Here is a 19257-nt window from a genome sequence, read left to right as displayed (position 1 = left end):
AAAAAATTTAACCTGTGCTACTCGAAGAATAAAATGCAGCCCTTTTCCAAGGAAGTGTTAAAAGCATTTCCTATGAACCACTTCTTATTTTCCAGGAAGCCTTCCCAGATCCCAGGCAATAGACACAGATTCCCATGGGCTTAGCCTTCAGTTCAAACTGAAGGAGCCTCGGATCCTTGCCTTTTCCATGGTCTTTTGGAATAAGTTTCCCTTCCATTACCAGGGAATTAGCACACTTGATCAGCAGGCCCTTTTAGTCATCAGTGAGGCTGTAGTTCAGATTTCCAAACTGCCAAGTTTTCACTCTCAACTACACAAAGCAGCCCAAACTCCAGACACAAGCAAGCACATCATACACAAGGCAAATTCCTTCATTATCCATGTCGTGGCAACTGCTATCATTCATATCTCACAAATGACTAGGAAGGACTTGCCAAGTTTTAAAGTATTATCAGGAGACAGTGAGTAAACTTCTAACAAGAAGCTCTTGTTGGATGAAAAAAATATCTATTTAAACTCAACTTCACTGTTCCTTGCTTTCCTAATCTGTAAAGTGGGAATAATAATATTTGTTGCACTTAACTCATGGGGATATGGCGAGATGACATATTTGAGAAAGCAGAGAATGTTGTATGTGATCATATGAGTGGCACAGCCTATGAGACCTAACAAATCTTGTTTCAGGTGGCATCAAAAGCAAAGCAATTATTTAGGGAGCAAATTAAAATGTAACGCAAGACAGAAGGGGTAAGGATGAAAAAGACTGTGGGAAAGGAAGGTTCACTTAGAAAGGGAGTGAAGGGAAGTAACAGAATCAGCAGGGATTCTTCCAGCAGTTACATAAAGGGGCTCCAGCCTTTCCCAGAGGCCTCACACCCTAGAGCTCTTTCCTTGTAATTGCTACAAAACATCAACAAAAGCCCTTTGGAAAGTGACTGAGAATAGCTCTGTGAAGCACAAGGCCAAGCTGAGATGCTGGGCAGACTATGTTCCCCTCCCCTCATAACAGCCGCACCTGAGACCAAGGCTACTAGCCTAAGAAGCACAGATGCCAGACAAATCTACAAGTGAAGTGCATCTCAGTCATCATCATTTTTGATCCTTTTACTCCCATCTGTTTCTGTCCCCTACCAGGCTGGTCTCTGCCGTCAACCTTCCTCCCTGTGCCAACAGAAGCTTTTACACCTGATATTGGAATGCCTGGTCTCTACATGTTCTGAAAACCGGTATGTACTTGAGGGAGTTCATAATAGAAAAATAAAAACACATGAAAAACCCACGGAGCAACTAAGCCCATGTGCCACAACTACTGAGCCTGCGCTCTAAAGCCCACAAGCCACAACTACTGAGCCCCTGTGCCACAACTACTGAAGCCCAGGCGCCTAGAGCCCGTGCTCCGCAACAAGAGAAGCCACCGCAATGAGAAGCCCGCGCACCGCAACAAAGAGTAGCCCCCGTTCGCTGCAACTAGAGAAAGCCCGCGTGCAACAAAGACCCAACGCAGCCAAAAATAAAAATAAACTTATAAAAAACAACAACAACAAATGAAAAACATCTTCAGCCTCATGAATAGGCGGAGATATGCAAATTACACAGGAGAACAGCAACTAGATGCAATGGATTGGATGTACATATAGCAACAGGTATGCATCTTAATAACAGTGCTTAGTGAGGGAAACAAAGGAAAAGAATAGTTCATCCTTTGTAACAAATGTACCACTCTGGTGTAGGATGTTGATAATGGGGGAGGCTGAGCATGTGTTGGGGCAGGGAGTATATGGGAAATCTCTGCACTTTCCTTTTAATTTTGCTGTGAACCTAAAATGGCTCTAAAATTTTTTTAAGTCTTTAAAATTTAAAAAAAGGAGGCAGAGGAGCCGTGCCCCCCGCCCTGCCGGTCCCCCCGCGATACTGTTCCACAGTCGGTCGGGCCCCGAGGTGCACGGGGTCATCGAAGAGATGCACTGCAGGGCCAAGAGCGAGGCTCCCGCCATCAGCTCCGCCATCGACCACGGCGACACGGAGACGACCATGCAGTGACCATCAGCAGTGACCGCGCTGCGCCCTGCACCGGCTGTGGGGTGAAGATCTCCGACCGCTACTACCTGCTGGCGGTGGACACGCAGTGGCACGTGCGCTGCCTCAAGCGCTGCGAGTGCAAGCTCAACCTGGAGTCGGAGCTCACCTGTTTCAGCAAGGATGGAAGCATCTACTGCAAGGAAGACTACTACAGGCGGTTCTCCGTGCAGCGCTGCGCCCGCTGCCACCTAGGCATCTCGGCCTCGGAGATGGTGATGCGAGCTCGGGACTTGGTTTATCACCTCAACTGCTTCACATGCACTACGTGTAACAAGATGCTGACCACGGGGGACCACTTCCGCATGAAGGACAGACTGGTCTACCGCCGCTTGCACTTCGAGGCGCTGCTGCAGGGCGAGTGCCCTGCGCACTTCAACCACGCCGACGTGGCCAAGAGCGCAGGGTTGGGTGCAGCAGGGGCCAACCCTCTGGGTCTTCCCTACTACAATAGCGTAGGCACGGTGCAGAAGGGGCGGCCGAGGAAGCGCAAGAGTCTCGGGCCCGGGGCAGCCCTGGCGACCTACAACGCTGCACTGAGCTGCAACAAGAAAGATGTGGAGCACCTGGACCGCGACGAGCGGTACCCGAGCAGCCGGAAGACGAAGTGCATGCGCAACTCCTTCAAGCACCACCAGCTTCGGACCGTGAAGTCTTTGCCATTAACCACAACCCCGACGCCAAGGACTTGAAGCAGCTCGCGCAAAAGACAGGCCTCACCAAGCGGGTCCTCCAGGTCTCATCTCAGAATGCCCAGGCCAAGTTCAGGCGCAACCTCGTACAGCGGGAAAACACGGGCGTGGACAAGTCGACAGAGGCGGCGCTGCAGACGGGGACGCCATAGGGGCCGGACTCGGAGCTGTCCAAGGCCTCGCTCAGCCACCCCAGGACGCCCACCACCCTCACAGACCTGACCAGCCCCACAGACCGTGACGTCCGTCTTAACTTCTGGGCCTGGCAACCTGGAGGACCACGAACCTCACAGCCCCTCGCAAACGACTCTTAACCAACCTTTTCTAATGAGTCTCCGCCCCTCGCCCCCGCCCCACAATTGATTTAAAAAAGAAACTATCTTTAGTTGAATTCCAAGTGTATTTTATTTTTTTTTACATGCATAAAATAAAGCATTTATTTGATTATGGATTACAGCTTTCCAAGGTTCGGAGTCAATTACAAAAAAAAAAAAAAAAAAAAAATCCAAACTGAAAAAAATAAAAACAACAGAGCTTTGGAGAACTAATATAACGTAACCTACTTACTTAAAAATACAAACAGAAATAAAAAATTCCACCAAATTTTTTAAATCGTTACATTTTTGTTTGCTTTAGTTGATATAATTCCAAAAAGAAAAAATAGATAACGTAAGCCCAGTTAATATACATGTTATCTTTCAGGAATCGTCTAAAGAAAGATTTGTGGCAAAGATAATCACTAACGGTTGACTTTACTGGAAAAACTAATTTTGAAGTAGGTCAGGAATTCCTCCAAACCAGTAGATACACTTAAAAACATCCAACCCGTCAACTGCAAATCGAGTAACAGTGTTGATCCTGCAAAATTTTTTCACTGTCACTCTGAAGTGAACGAAGAAGAACCAGGAAAAGAGTCAGTGCTGGGAAAACTATAAATTGCTTTCAGGATTTATATTTTCCCATCCTTCTAAAAGTAGCATTTAATAAAACAAGCTGGTTCTTACTCCAATTCAATCATTATGGAAGAGATAATACCAAACCCAATTTGCTATTATTTCTTTACTGAGTTTTAAGCACCTTTCAACCTTAGAACCAGAGTCTTGTTATCAAAAAAAGGTATTTACCTATAAGCCTGATAAGCATTATGAATTTTTTTTATTTTTGTCTTTTTTTAAAACTTTTTTTCTTTTTATTATTGTTTGGCCCAAGCAACTGGATGATGGTGCCATTTATTTATTTATTCATTTATTATTGAATTTTACTTATTTATTTTTTTTATACAGCAGGTTCTTATCAGTTATCCATTTTATACATATTAGTGTATACATGTCAATCCCAATCTCCCAATTCATCCCACCCCCACCCCCACCCCCACCATCACCCCCCCCCACCACTTTCCCCCCTTGGTGTCCATACGTTTGTTCTCTACATCTGTGTCTCTAGTTCTGCCCTGCAAACCGGTTCATCTGTACCATTTTTCTAGGTTCCACATATATGCATTAATATACAATATTTGTTTTTCTCTTTCTGACTTATTTCACTCTGTATGACAGTCTCTAGATCCATCCACGTCTCTACAAATGACTCAAATTCGTTCCTTTTCATGGTTGAGTAATATTCCATTGTATATATGTACCACAACTTCTTTATCCATTCGTCTGTCAATAGGCAGTTAGGCTGCTTCCATGACCTGGCTATTGTAAATAGTGCTGCAATGAACATTGGGGTGCATGTGTCTTTTTGAATTATGGTTTTCTCTGGGTATAGCCCAGTAGTGGGATTGCTGGGTCATATGGTAATTCTATTTTTAGTTTTTAAAGGAACCTCCATACTGTTCTCCATAGTGGTGTATCAATTTACATTCCCACCAACAGTGCAAGAGGGTTCCCTTTTCTCCAAACCCTCTCCAGCATTTATTGTTTGTAGATTTTCTGATGATGCCCATTCTAACTGGTGTGAGGTGATACCTCATTGTAGTTTTGATTTGCATTTCTGTAATAATTAGTGATGTTGAGCATCTTTTCATGTGCTTCGTGGCCGTCTGTATGTCTTCTTTGGAGAAATGTCTATTTAGGTCTTCTGCCCATTATTGGATTGGTTGTTTGTTTTTTTAATATTGAGCTGAATGAGCTGTTTATATATTTTGGAGATTAATCCTTTGTCCGTCTATTCATTTGCAAATATTTTCTCCCACTCTGAGGGTTGTCTTTTCGTCTTGTTTGTAGTTTCCTTTGCTTTGCAAAAGCTTTTAAGTTTCATTAGGTCCCATTTGTTTATTTTTGTTTTTATTTCTGTTACTCTAGGAGGTGGATCAAAAAAGATCTTGCTGTGATTTATGTCAAAGAGCGTTCTTCCTATGTTTTCCTCTAAGAGTTTTATAGTGTCTGGTCTTACATTTAGGTCTTTAATCCATTTTGAGTTTATTTTTGTGTATGGTGTTAGGGAGTTTTCTAATCTCATTCTTTTACATGTAGCTGTCCAGTTTTCCCAGCACCACTTATTGAAGACACTGTCTTTTCTCCATTGTATATCCTTGCCTCCTCTGTGATAGATTAGTTGACCATAGGTGCATGGGTTTATCTCTAGGCTTTCTATCCTGTTCCATGGATCTATATTTCTGTTTTTGTGCCAGTACCATACTGTCTTGATTACTGTAGCTTTGTAGTATAGTCTGAAGTCAGGGAGTCTGATTCCTCCAGCTCCATTTTTTTCCCTCAAGACTGCTTTGGCTATTTGGGGTCTTTTGTGTCTCCATACAAATTTTAAGATTTTTTGTTCTAGTTCTGTAAAAATATGCCATTGGTAATTTGATAGGGATGGCATTGAATCTGTAGATTGCTTTGGGTAGTATAGTCATTTTCACAATATTGATTCTTCCAGTCCAAGAACATGGTATATCTCTCCATCTGTTGGTATCATCTTTAATTTCTTTCATCAGTGTCTTATAGTTTTCTGCATACAGGTCTTTTGTCTCCCTAGGTAGGTTTATTCCTAGGTATTTTATTCTTTTTGTTGCAATGGTAAATGGGAGTGTTTCCTTAATTTCTCTTTCAGATTTTTCATCATTAGTGTATAGGAATGCAAGAGATTTCTGTGCCTTAATTTTGCATCCTGCAACTTTACCAAATTCATTGATTAGCTCTAGTAGTTTTCTGGTGGCATCTTTAGGATTCTCTATGTATAGTATCATGCCATCTGCAAACACTGACAGTTTTATTTCTTCTTTTCCAATTTGTATTCCTTTTATTTCTTTTTCTTCTCTGATTGCCATGGCTAGGACTTCCAAAACTATGTTGAATAATAGTGGCAAGAGTGGACATCCTTGTCTTGTTCCTGATCTTGGAGGAAGTGCTTTCAGTTTTTCACGATTGAGAACAATATTTGCTGTGGGTTTGTCGTATATGGCCTTTATTATGTTGAGGTAGGTTCCCTCTATGCCCACTTTCTGGAGAGTTTTTATCATAAATGGGTCTTGAATTTTGTCAAAAGCTTTTTCTGCATCTATTGAGATGATCATATGGTTTTTATTCTTCAATTTGTTAATATGATGTATCACATTGATTGATTTGCGTATAATGAAGAATACTTGCATCCCTGAGATAAATCCCTCTTGATCATGGTGTATACCCTTTTAATGTGTTGTTGGATTCTGTTTGCTAGTATTTTATTGAGGATTTTTGCATTTATATTCATCAGTGATATTCGTCTGTAATTTTCTTTTTTTGTAGTATCTTTGTCTGGTTTTGGTATCAGGGTGATGGTGGCCTCATAGAATGAGTTTGGGAGTGTTCCTTCCTCTGCAATTTTTTGGAAGAGTTTGAGAAGGATGGGTGTTAGCTCTTCTCTAAATGTTTGATAGAATTCACCTGTGAAGCCATCTGGTCCTGGACTTTTGTTTGTTGGACGATTTTTAATCACAGTTTCAATTTCATTACTTGTGATTGGTCTGTTCATATTTTCTCTTTCTCCCTGGTTCAGTCTTGGAAGGTTATACCTTTCTAAGAATTTGTCCATTTCTTGCAGGTGGTACATTTTATTGGCATAGAGTTGCTTATAGTAGTCTCTTAGGATGCTTTGTATATCTGTGGTGTCTGTTGTAACTTCTCCTTTTTCATTTCTGATTTTATTGATTTGAGTCCTCTCTCTCTTTTTCTTGATGAGTCTGGCTAATGGTCTGTCAATTTTGTTTACCTTCTCAAAGAACCAGCTTTTAGTTTTATTGATCTTTGCTATTATTTTCTTTGTTTCTATTTCATTTATTTCTGCTCTGATCTTTATGATTTCTTTCCTTCTATTAACTTCAGGTTTTGTTTGTTCTTCCTTCTCTAGTTCATTTTGGTGTAACGTTAGATTGTTTTTTTGAGATTTTTCTTGTTCCTTGAGGTAGGCTTGTATTGCTATAAACTTCCCTCTTAGAACTGCTTTTGCTGCATCCCATAGGTTTTGGATTGTTGTGTTTTCACTGTAATTTGTCTCTAGGTATTTTTTGATTTCCTCTTTGATTTCTTCAGTGATCTCTTGGTTATTTAGTAACATATTGTTTAGCCTCCATGTGTATGTGTTTTTTCTGTTTTTTTCCCTGTAATTGATTTCTAATCTCATAGCGCTATGGTCAAAAAAGATGCTTGATATAATTTCAATTGTCTTAAATTTACTGAGGCTTGATTTGTGACCCAAGACGTGATCTATCCTGGAGAATGTTCCATGCGCACTTGAGAAGAAAGTGTAATCTGCTGTTTTTGGATGGAATGTCCTATATATATCAATTAAATCTATCTGGTCTACTGTGTCATTTAAAGCTTGTGTTTCCTTATTAATTTTCATTTTGGATGATCTGTCCATTGGTGTAAGTGAGGTGTTAAAGTTCCCCACTATTACTGTGTTACTGTCGATTTCCTTTTTTATAGCTGTTAGCAATTGCCTTATGTATTGAGGTGCTCCTATGTTGGGTGCATATATATTTATAATTGCTATATCTTCTTCTTGGATTGATCCCTTGATCATTATGTAGTGTCCTTCCTTGTCTCTTGTAACATTCTTTATTTTAAAGTCTATTTTATCTGATATGAGTATGGCTACTCCAGCTTTCCTTTGATTTCCATTTGCATGGAATATCTTTTTCCATCTCCTCACTTTCAGTCTGTATGTGTCCCTAGGTCTGAAGTGGATCTCTTGTAGACAGCATATATATGGGTCTTGTTTTTGTATCCATTCAGTGAGCCTGTGTCTTTTGGTTGGAGCATTTAATCCATTCACGTTTAAGGTAATTATCGATATGTATGTTCCATATGGAACATATGTATGTTCCAATTAAGAAAATGTTACCATTTTCTTAATTGTTATGGGTTTGTTTTTGTAGGTCCTTTTCTTCTCTTGTGTTTCGATATGTATGTTCCATATGGAACATATGTATGTTCCAATTAAGAAAATGTTACCATTTTCTTAATTGTTATGGGTTTGTTTTTGTAGGTCCTTTTCTTCTCTTGTGTTTCCCACTTAGAGAAGTTCCTTTAGCCTTTGTTGTAGAGCTGGTTTGGTCGTGCTGAATTCTCTTAGCTTTTGCTTGTCTGTAAAGCTTTTGATTTCTCCATCGAATCTGAATGAGATCCTTGCCAGGTAATCTTGGTTGTAGATTCTTCCCTTTCATCACTTTAAATGTATCGTGCCACTCCCTTCTGGCTTGTAGAGTTTCTGCTGAGAAATCAGCTTTTAACCTTATGGGAGTTCCCTTGTATGTTATTTGTCATTTTTCCCTTGCTGCTTTCAATAATTTTTCTTTGTGTTTGATTTTTGTCTGTTTGATTACTATGTGTCTCGGCATGTTTCTCCTTGGGTTTATCCTGCCTGGGACGCTCTCCGCTTCCTGGATTTGGCTGGCTATTTCCTTTCCCATGTAAGGGAAGTTTTCAACTATAATCTCTTCAAATATTTTTCTCAGGTCCTTTCTCTCTCTCTTCTCCTTCTGGGACCCCTATAATGCAAACGTTGTTGTGTTTAATGTTGTCCCAGAGGCCTCTTAGGCTGTCTTCATTTCTTTTCATTCTTTTTTCTTTATTCTGCTCTGTGGTAGCTATTTCCACTATTGTATCTTCCAGGTCATTTATCCGTTCTTCTGCCTCAGTTATTCTGCTATTGATTCCTTCCAGTGTATTTTTCATTTCAGTTATTGTAATATTCATCTCTGTTTGTTCTTTAATTCTTCTAGGTGTTCGTTGTTTAATTCTTCTAGGTCTTTGTTAAACATTTCTTGCATCATCTCGATCTTGGCCTCCATTCTTTTTCCGAGGTCCTGGATCATTTTCACTGTCATTATTCTGAATTCTTTTTCTGGAAGGTTGCCTATCTCCACTTCATTTAGTTGTTTTTCTGGGGTTTTATCTTGTTCCTTCATCTGGTACATAGCCCTCTGCCTTTTCATCTTGTCTATCTTTCTGTGAATGTGGCTTTTGTCCCACAGGCTGCAGGATTGTAGTTCTTCTTGCTTCTGCTATCTGCCCTCTGGTGGATGAGGCTATCTAAGAGGCTTGTGCAAGTTTCCTGATGGGAGGGACTGGTGGTGGGTAGAGCTGGCTGTTGCTCTGGTGGGCAGAGCTCAGTAAAACTGTAATCCACTTGACTGCTGATGGGTGGGGCTGGGTTCCTTCCCTGTTGGTTGTTTGGCCTGAGGCAACCCAACACTGGAGCATACCTGCGCTCTTTGGTGGGGCTAATGGCTGACTCTGGGAGGGCTCACGCCAAGGAGTACTTCCCAGAACTTCTGCTGCCAGTGTTCTTGTCCTCACGGTGAGACAGAGCCACCCCCGCTTCTGCAGGAGACCCTCCAACACTAGCAGGTAGGTCTGGTTCAGTCTCCTATGGGGTCACTGCTCCTTCCCCTGGGTCCCAATGTGCACACTACTTTGTGTGTGCCCTCCAAGAGTGGAGTCTCTGTCTCCCCCAGTCCTGTCAAAGTCTTGCAATCAAATCCCACTAGCCTTCAAAATCTGATTGTCTAGGAATTCCTCCTCCCGTTTCCGGACCCCCAGGTTGGGAAGCCTGACGTGGGGCTCAGAACCTTCACTCCAGTGGGTGGACTTCTGTGGTATAAGTGTTCTCCAGTTTGTGAGTCACCCACCCTGCAGTTATGGGATTTGATTTTATTGTGATTGTGCCCCTCCTACTGCCTCATTGTGGCTTCTCCTTCGTCTTTGGATGTGGGCTATCTTTTTTGGTGAGTTCCAGTGTCTTCCCATCATTGATTGTTCAGCAGTTAGTTGTGATTCCAGTGCTCCCGCAAGAGGGAGTGAGCGCACGTCCTTCTACTCAGCCATCTTGAACCAATCTGCCCAAGTGTATTTTAAAATAGAGGCTTTGAGCAACTAGCTAACCACATTTTAGGATCTCGCCTGGAAACTGAGGAAGAAAATAATTGCACCCTCGGCTGACACAGCGGTGTGGACTGGAATTACTTGGAAGATCTATCTGCAACACAGCATTTGTGTCACTGTACAGTTTTGTGGACTGAGCGAGGAAAAACAACACATAATTTAAGTTGGCTAGAGCTTCTGTATTTTCTAAGACTGCCACGTGCCTTAGGAATACTGTTTTATCTCCATACTTTGGATGACTTGTTCATTTTTCTCTCCCTCTTTTTCTCTCTGTATATTTATGACCAGAGCAAAAATGTAAAAAAAAAAGTTTGTTACTTTGATTAGTCCTAAAAAGAAAAAAAGAAAAAGAAAAAAATCAACCCCTTCCAATGGTCACTTTGTTGTTTTAGAATTTTAGGGGGGAAGTCTGTTCAAATATCAGAAGTTGTAAAATCTAGCCAGTAATAAAACCACTTATTGAAACTAAAAAAAAAAAAAAAAAGGGAAAAGAATGAAATATCCACCTAGTAATATGTATGAATATTTAAAATACATGCATACAAAACAGTAAGAGCACACACATACAACAAATCCACATTAAATTGCATTAGAATAGTTACTTAAGTGGGGAGCTGGGGAGAAAGGAAGTGGGAACAGGCTATGGGACAAAAGGAGTAGACAGACAGGGAGATAGACAAATAAATAAGGAGGAGAATAGCCTGGTCCAGGCCAATGATGAAAGGGGGCCATGAACGGGTAAGTATGATTAATTCAACTTCCTTCATATAAATCCCCAAAGTAAGTATTAATAAATAAATAAATAAATAAATAAACAAGATTACATTTTACATCAATCAAATTGACAAATGCAATGAGTATGGTAATACCTAGTGCTGACAAGGGTAGTAGGAGGTAGGCACCCTCATGTGTTTCTAGCAGGAGTACAAATTACAGCTTCTTTAAAGGAGAGTAATATGTTAATATGTGTCAAAAGCTTAAATATGTGCCTATATACACTTAGGGCCAGCAATTACATGTCTAAGAATTTACCCTAATCAAACATATTTACCACAATTTCTATTAAAAATGTTTACATCGTGGTTATTTATGATCATGGAAAAATGAGGAAGAAATGTCAAACAGAAGATTGGCTAAATGAATTCTTGCACAGCCACAGATGGAAAATTATACAACAGCTTTAAAAAGATGTTGTAGAAGGATAATAAATAACATGGGGAAAACAGGCAATAAAACTATATATGGAGTGTGATTTTACTTTTGAAAAATAAATGCATCTATATGTGTCTGTGTGCACAACACACACACACACACACACACACACACACACACACTACATAAATTAGGAAGACATTCACCAAAATACCAACAGCCATGACTTGGGAGAGCTCGAGTCAGGGATTTTCACTGATTTTATGTGCTTTGAATTTTACTGACTTTAGACTTAGATGAATTCATTTGGTACTTAGGGGAAAAAATTTCAAAAGGAGAAAAAATAAAAAGCATATAGTCCTTTTCCCTAAGGCAGAGGCTGGGTAAATAGCTAGTTAATCTATTAACCACATTTGTGATACAGCTGAATGATTTGCTTGTCTTGGTAACATATTTGAATTTTTAGCAGGGTCTTCTGTAGACAGAGAGCTTGAGCCGAAGGAACGACTTCCCAGCTGACGGAGGCTTTGGCAGGTCCACATGGAGAGATTTACAAGCAGGCTAGCTTTTCAAAGGTGCATAAGTGAGAGGATAAAGGCAGACATTCAGCTCACCAGGAACACTCCTCAGGTTATCCTTTCTGTCTGCTGCCCCTCTACCTATACTCCTAAATCTACAACACAGCACACCCTGAGGGTTTTCAAATGCGGTAACCACCTAGGCTGAGCCTGACAGCCAAACAGAATTCTCAGATTCCATTCATCCACTGTGACCATTGGCAACTCTCAGCTGCTTGGACTCCTTGGGGTTTTCCTCAGCTCGTGTTAATTAAATGGCTATCGATTTTTCCAGTGATACCTTGAGTCTACTTGTCTATAGAAACTAAAGACCCAAAGGAGGGACCACCAGCCCAAACCAGGCTTTTGATGGGCGAGTTCCCAGACTTCCTGGCCGCACTGGCGCAGCCTGCTCAGATCTGGGCAGTGATTAGCATGGAGGTGCTGGGTACTCTGCGGGCAGCATAAAAAGGGAGGGGAGGGCAGAGCAGGGAGGGTGCTGGGTGGGGAATGGGGAAAAGAGAGAAAGAATGTACAAATGTACGCCACACAGTCTAGCTAAAATAACTGAGAACGCTAAGAACTGGGCAGAAAGCCAGAAGACTTGTCACTACTTTGTAATCCATAGCTGAAATATTTGGGGGTTCAGATTTGTCAGGAAGAATGGGATCTGTCTGGAAGATCAACTCCCTTGCACTTGCGGCGGGCTTTCTCGGCTGGTATGCGATACTTCTGTTCTGTCATCTGCCTTTGGCACACGTGGCAAGGGTCCAATGAGCAGCACGGATGCCAAACACAGCCAGTCGCCTGCTAGAGCAGAGGCCGCCAGGCAAAACACCACCAGCTGCTTTTTCCTTCCTCTCTCCATTTATCCTTTTCGAGAATGTCCAGAGAGGGAGGGGATTTGGAATACGATTGTCACCTGCTTCACTGGGCCTAGTTTACTCAGGGAACGAACATTCTAGGAGGGCACTCCTGTTGTCCTCCCTTCTGAATGGCTTAAAACACCCCGTGGATACTTCCCAAGTTCCGGTGACAGGTTTTTTTTAAGAAGAATCACTGTTTCAGCACTCATAAGGCACCCAGTTATCTTAGAGAGGAGGTAAGTAAAGACAAGAAAAAGAAGGGTGGGAAAAATAAGATTCTGTAATTTTCCTGAGGCCACAGGTAGCTGGGAATTGCTGACAGGGAGTAAATAATAGAAGCTAAATGGAAGCCGGGTCACCAGGAAGCCAGAGTCTAGGCATGCCTGCACAATCCTATGCTTTCTCCTCTGTGCAGTGGTTTAAGTCACACTTTTTTCAATCAAAAGTTGTTCCAGAGGGCCTTATATGTGCTCAGCACCGTGAGGAATTCAGAAGGATAAGACCTGTCCCTGCCTCAGTCATCAGTCACTTTCTATAATAGACCTTTTAAACTGTCTTTATAGCACTGAAGGTAATGAATTCATATAATGGTAACTATTTGAAATGATGTTATTTATTTGCTTATTTACTGACACTCTTCTCCCATTGAGAACGTTAAGTTCCTGAACCACAGGGCAGTTTTCTGTCAGTTCACTGCAGTATCCCAGTGCCTGGGACGTGGAAGAGCCTCAACAAATATTCATCGCATGAACAGAATGAAGCAGATGGGAATATCACTTGAAGCAGTAAGTCCCCTTTACAAGACACTCAGCAATTAAGTGAGACACCATAATTGCTGTCGAATACCAGAGGTTTGAACACGCGTATAATTTAAAGGGCAGAACAAAATGAGCGAAGACAGACTGGTAGGCTGTGCTGGGCCCCCAGACTGAATATGTGATCTGGCAGTGAAATTGGGACTGACCCTCCAGCTCTGGGGGATGTTGGAGGGGCCATGGAAGAAACCAGCTTGACAGTGTCTATCCCAACAGAACAAGGAGGGCTCCTGTCTTCTTGAGGATTGCAGAACATCAGTTTCATAAATGCCTTTGCCAAGAGGTTCTTCCTGGGCACGGCCAGGCTGGGCTCAGCCACAAGCAGAATATAATGCTGAGACCCAGCAAGTACTGCTTTGGGCCCGGCTGCAAGGGGTCAGCGCTTCACGTCCACAAATGGTTGGGCTGCTCCAGTCAAACAAAATTCCAACAAATAATTAACTTTAGAAATTCTTCTGTTCAAACTACAACTTTTAAATCTCAGCCAGGTCAGCATCCTATATGTAAATTTTACAGGTTTTCTTATCATAAGTTTTCCTTCTAAATGTACCTTAATGTTGGCTAAGAAACAAATCATTCCAGATTCTCAACATTTAATCGAAGCATTTAAAGAAAATAAAATGATCTCAACTTGTGATGAATACAGTAAACCGTTCTCTATATTATATTTACTTCTCCATAATGTATAAAAGTTGTTTAAAATCAGACACAAATGGCACAAAACCCTTTGTTTACTAATGCAAGCTATTTGATTTTCATTTGCATAAATTGAAAAATAAAGGTACAGATTTGATAATGACAACAGCTGCCTTTTATTGTCCACATACTATGTGTCAGTCATAATATATTTACATTTTCGAACATCTTTTCTAACCTTCATATTAATGGCTTAAAGTAGATAATATTATCCCCATTTTACAGTAGAGGAAACTGAGGCTCAAAGTGGTTAAATGACTTGCCCAAAGCCATACAGCAGTAAGTGGTAGAGTTGAGATTCAACTCACACGAACCTAAAAAATGTTCAGTTGCTTGATTCTTTAAGTTTCAATATCTAAGACCACACAGCAATCAGATATAGAATAAGCTGCAGAGGTTTCTGTGTTTGTATTTTTATTTTTTCACATCTCTGTAAGCAGCAGCTAACCCTGCCTTGATTACCAGCTCACTACAGGCAAACATGGACTCTTCTCTTCATATTCTCAGGACCTCGAGCAATGGTCAATAGAGAATGAATGGAGGAGTGGGGGACAGGGAACAGGAAAGGACGATGGGAAGCAAAAATCCAAGTCTCCTAACATACATGGAGGGCTTACAGCTGCCAGGCGCCATCCTAAACAACATGTGTGAATTCACTCATTCAATCTGCACAACAATGCTGTATGGCAGATATCACTGTCCCTGCTTCAGCCGTAGGCAATTGAAGCACAAAGTTAAAGAATAGGCTGTTTGAAGTGACAGAGCCAAGACTGGCATCCAGGTGGTTTGGCTCCCGGTCTCGAGCACTGTATCACCCTCCCGCCCATCTCTGGGTCTGCAGTATGAAGGCAGCACCTGCCATGGGTACACACAGCTCCATCCTCAAACTTTTGCGAATACTGGAAGTTTTAAGTAGACAAAGCAAACACTGATACACATATAAAAATTGGCTAAATTCTGCTCTTTCTCAACTCAAGGTCTACAGTCTTGAGCTACTCATTTTAAACTAATCTTGCACGGTGTGTGTTAGTTTGGTCGTTTTAACTTTTCTTCTTATGGGCTTTTATATCTATGATTTGTGTGTACAGTTCAGTAGTCCCACCAGAGTGAAACAGAGGTTGATTGAAAAGAGGGGCAAGACAGGCAAGGAAGAATGTTCTCAGGATGGGCGAGCTCAGTCTGGATCTAGATTTAGATTTAATACCAAGGTTTCTAAGAAGAGGTAATGAAACCACCACTCTGGTAGAGAGCATACAGTAAGCCCAGGACAAGTGGTACCTAAGAGCCATGGGGGAAGGGTGCAAGGTCACGTGGTGTTGGGGGGGTGGGACAAAGAACATCCATACATGGGTCAAGCTTGGCCATCAGGTTGGGGTTAAGAGATGGGCTGTTAATTCCTTGAAAAGGGTCACCACAGGACAGGTGGCAGGAACCAAAGGAGAACCCCAGTCTTAGGACCTAGCGTCCATAGGGTCAAGAAGGAATGTTGGACCAGATCCAGGTGGTGGCAAAAGAAGCCTAGGAGTTAAGGCAGAAGCCTGAGAGCCAGGCTTAAAAGTGAGTTCTAGGCATTAAGAGGGTGACTGCTCCTTGGCCTTCCCTGCTGTAGGGAAGAGGCAACTTACACATTGCCTGTCTCCGATTTAGACTGGTATAAAAACTGGGTGGTGCTGATCCTTCAGGTAAAGTGATCAAAGCGTCAAACTCTCAAGTTGGGGAAGGCAGAGGAAATGAAGCAGTGACTGGTATGGGACACAAATGTGATCTATATTTACAATGTTATTCAGTTGAATCAAGCACAAGATTATAACAATAATATTAATATATGCACACATGTGTACACGTTTGTAAGCATATGTATATATGTGTGTATACACCACAAAACTCAAGGGAAGCGTGGCAGTGATAAAGGCTCCTAAGGATGCAGTTCTCTGGCAGGACTCAGGACCTTCTTTCACCCCTCCCTGGTTTACCTGTTCCTACTCTTTCATTGAAGAGTCATTGTGTCTGCGTGCCAATTGGCTCTGCCCTAAATTTCTCACTCCGCCTTATATTCAACATGGCGAACATGAATATTAATCAGGTAATTTCTGGTATTGAGTTTCCTCAGCATAGTGTTCACTTTCTTTTGGTTTTGATGGGTCAATAAAGTGCCAATTGATGCCAGCCAGAACATAAATGACCCTGCCAGGAGGAATCAGTCCAGAAAAACTGTTGTTACCATAAAATGGCAGGCTCATTTTGAAAAGTTTAGCACTTTCTGGAAGAGCACTGGTTGACTGACCGACTTCTAAGGTCAATGGTGAAAAGTCACCAAAAATGGTGCAAGCACAAATATTTCAAATAGTTCCGACAACGAGAAAGCTTATTTTTAAGGAAAGATTATTTGTGCAGTCTCAGCGTCGGAACAGTATATGGAAATTGATCACAAGTTTATCTTTAATTTTTAAGATCATTCTCCTTCTCCTCTTCTCTCTCTCCCCTTGCTCTCTTTTTTCTTCTCATTTTATGTATAAAAATGCAACCAGGCTGAACTAAAGCAAATTGGTTTAATTCCCTGGAGGGAGCATGAACAAATTTTCCCAGCAACTTTCTACTACGGCATTTGTGTATGGGAATGTGGATGGAATGTGGAAGCAGTCAGCTACATAAACATACATAAAAAAGTAATCAAATGAAACATTACCCGTTTCAAAGTGCCCTGAAACAGCATTAACATCACCAGTTAAAACACTGGGCTTGGGAGAAAGAAAAGTGGCCAAAAAAGAAAAGAAAAAAGGAAACATGTAGGTGGGACATGTGGTAGGGGTGGAGGTGGTACGGAGGGAAGAATAAAATCCACAGGGAATTAATTCCCTTTCAAAAGCAAATCTGTCACAGGAGTGCTAGCAGGAGGTCTCTTTGATGGGATAGAAGAAAGGAGTAGGGCTTCCCTGGTGGCGCAGTGGTTGAGAATCTGCCTGCCAATGCAGAGGACGCGGGTTCGAGCCCTGGTCTGGGAAGATCCCACATGCTGCGGAGCAACTAGGCCTGTAAGCCACAACTACTGAGCCTGCGCGTCTGGAGCCTGTGCTCCACAACAAGAGATGCCGCAACAGTGAGAGGCCCGCGCACCGCGATGAAGAGTGGCCCCAAGTTGCCCCAACTAGAGAAAGCCCTTGCACAGAAACGAAGACCCTACACAGCCAAAAAATAAATAAATAAATTAATTAATTAATTTTAAAAAAAAAGGAGTAAAGAATACATTCAATAATTTCATCAAATTGAAATTTCAGCAGTTTACCTAAATTGCCAAACCATTAGACACTTATAAAAGTGTTTGTATGCACCCACTTTGAGCCTCTTCTAAAATAACAGGTAAACAGAACATGACTGTAATAAACATTAAGGGTTCTTTTCTCTTTTATGGCTGAGACTTCTGTTGAAACACTGGTCCTTCAGGATCACCAAGGGGTAGGACATTCTTTCATTCCTCAAACAGTTGTTCAACAAACGCTGCACAAATCTGAACTCTTTGTGCAGCCCTTGATGTTGGGGATACAGAAATACAGAAGAATTCTTACAGATCTCAAAGAGATCTATAATGTGACTGGCCCCAGGCCCCGCTCTCTTCACATCCGCATGGCACGCACAGTACCAGTGTTTCCTCTCAGGATGGTTTCCACAGTCCCATGAACTCTGCCTATGACCACGACCCGGAGTGGAGACGGCCAGCAGCCTCCTCCACAGAGGACCTTCACCTGACCTTGGAGCTCATTCGGCCTGCACACCTGATGAATACCATGCACTTGTTCCCTTTCACCACTTTCCCTCCAAATGATTTTTCTAAAAATCTAACCAAGGACATGCAAGAAAGGAGCCTACAGTCGCTTACAGCTCTGGGTGGCCCCAGATGGCTTGGGGGCAGGGGATGGCTTTCTCAGTGGCCCGGCCGACCGTGGCCCAGTCAGTGATTACCTGCACAGGAGTGGCGGTCTTGGTAGAAGCCGTTCCCACAGGCGGACACGCACTGGCCATGCTGCATCAGCAGGGGAGGCCGGCAGGACGAGCACTCTAGCCCACTGGTGCACACGGAACACTGAGGCTGGCAGGCTGACTCGGACAAGGTTGGGAGAAAGAGAAAGGGAATCTCTGATTAGTTCAAGGGCACCACCCCAGTGCCAATTCCTACACAGTCCAATTCTGAGGCTCTGGAGACACAGAGAACAAAACAGGCAGGAAAATAACTCTAGAGCCTTCATTTATGTAGCACATATTTCATGCCAGGCACTGTGCAAAGTGCTTTACATATATGAAAACATTTAATCTTCACAACAACTCTACGAGGTAGAGTATTAATCCCAATGTTAATACTCATAGAGGTTAAGTAACCTGCTCGGGGTCAAGGTCACATGAAGCTGGCATTGGAAGCCAGGCAGTTAGGCTCAGGGGTCTATGCTCTTTTCTTCTTATCCAGTTGCCCCCAGTATCTTTCTCACTCAACCATTTTACAAGAATATCCCTTATGACAGAGATATAAATAACTTCCAAAAAGGCTGAAGATTATGAATCAGGAGAAAGAGTAGGGAGAAGTGAATAATTACAAAAATAGTAAAAGTGGTTGATTTTTATTGAAGTCTGACTACATCCTAGACAATGTTCTAGGCACTTTACAAGTATTGACACACGTAATCCTCACAAGACCCTCCTGAGGAAGGTACTGGTATTACCCCACTTTACAGGTAAGAATACTGAGGCACAGAGAGGTTATACTCACAGCCAGGATATGAACCTACACACTCTTAAATGGATAATTAACCCCACGAGTCAGAGATAGGAGAAAAAGTAACTATGATTTGGCCTCAACCAAGCCAAATTCTCCCAGGTAAGAGTTCCCTCCCAGATGTACCATAAGAATTCTGATTGCACATGAACCCATTCTGGATACTCTGGTAACCCACAAGAGATAAACTCTGTTACCAACTATCTGTGTGATATTAAGCAAGCCAGCTAATTTTCTGGCCCACAGATTTTCCATTTGCAAAATGAGAAAGTTC

At 42.0% G+C, this 19257-nt stretch overlaps 1 protein-coding gene and 1 pseudogene across 3 annotated transcripts in view; one reads left to right on the top strand and one right to left on the bottom strand.

Moving 5' to 3' along the window:
* Positions 1–19257, bottom strand: part of FRAS1 (Fraser extracellular matrix complex subunit 1) — a 463649-nt gene that overhangs the window by 222758 nt on the left and 221634 nt on the right. For all 3 annotated transcript variants that reach the window (XM_061192401.1, XM_061192399.1, XM_061192400.1), the window contains exon 14: positions 18179–18313. In XM_061192401.1, coding sequence (XP_061048384.1) covers positions 18179–18313 — 135 coding nt within the window. The remainder of the gene's footprint in view (positions 1–18178; positions 18314–19257) is intronic.
* On the top strand, positions 1915–3131 carry LOC133092480 (LIM/homeobox protein Lhx2-like; annotated as a pseudogene).

Source organism: Eubalaena glacialis, chromosome 5 (assembly GCF_028564815.1).
Source record: "Eubalaena glacialis isolate mEubGla1 chromosome 5, mEubGla1.1.hap2.+ XY, whole genome shotgun sequence".
NCBI lineage: Eukaryota > Metazoa > Chordata > Mammalia > Artiodactyla > Balaenidae > Eubalaena > Eubalaena glacialis.
This window is presented reverse-complemented; position numbering and strand designations above follow the sequence as displayed.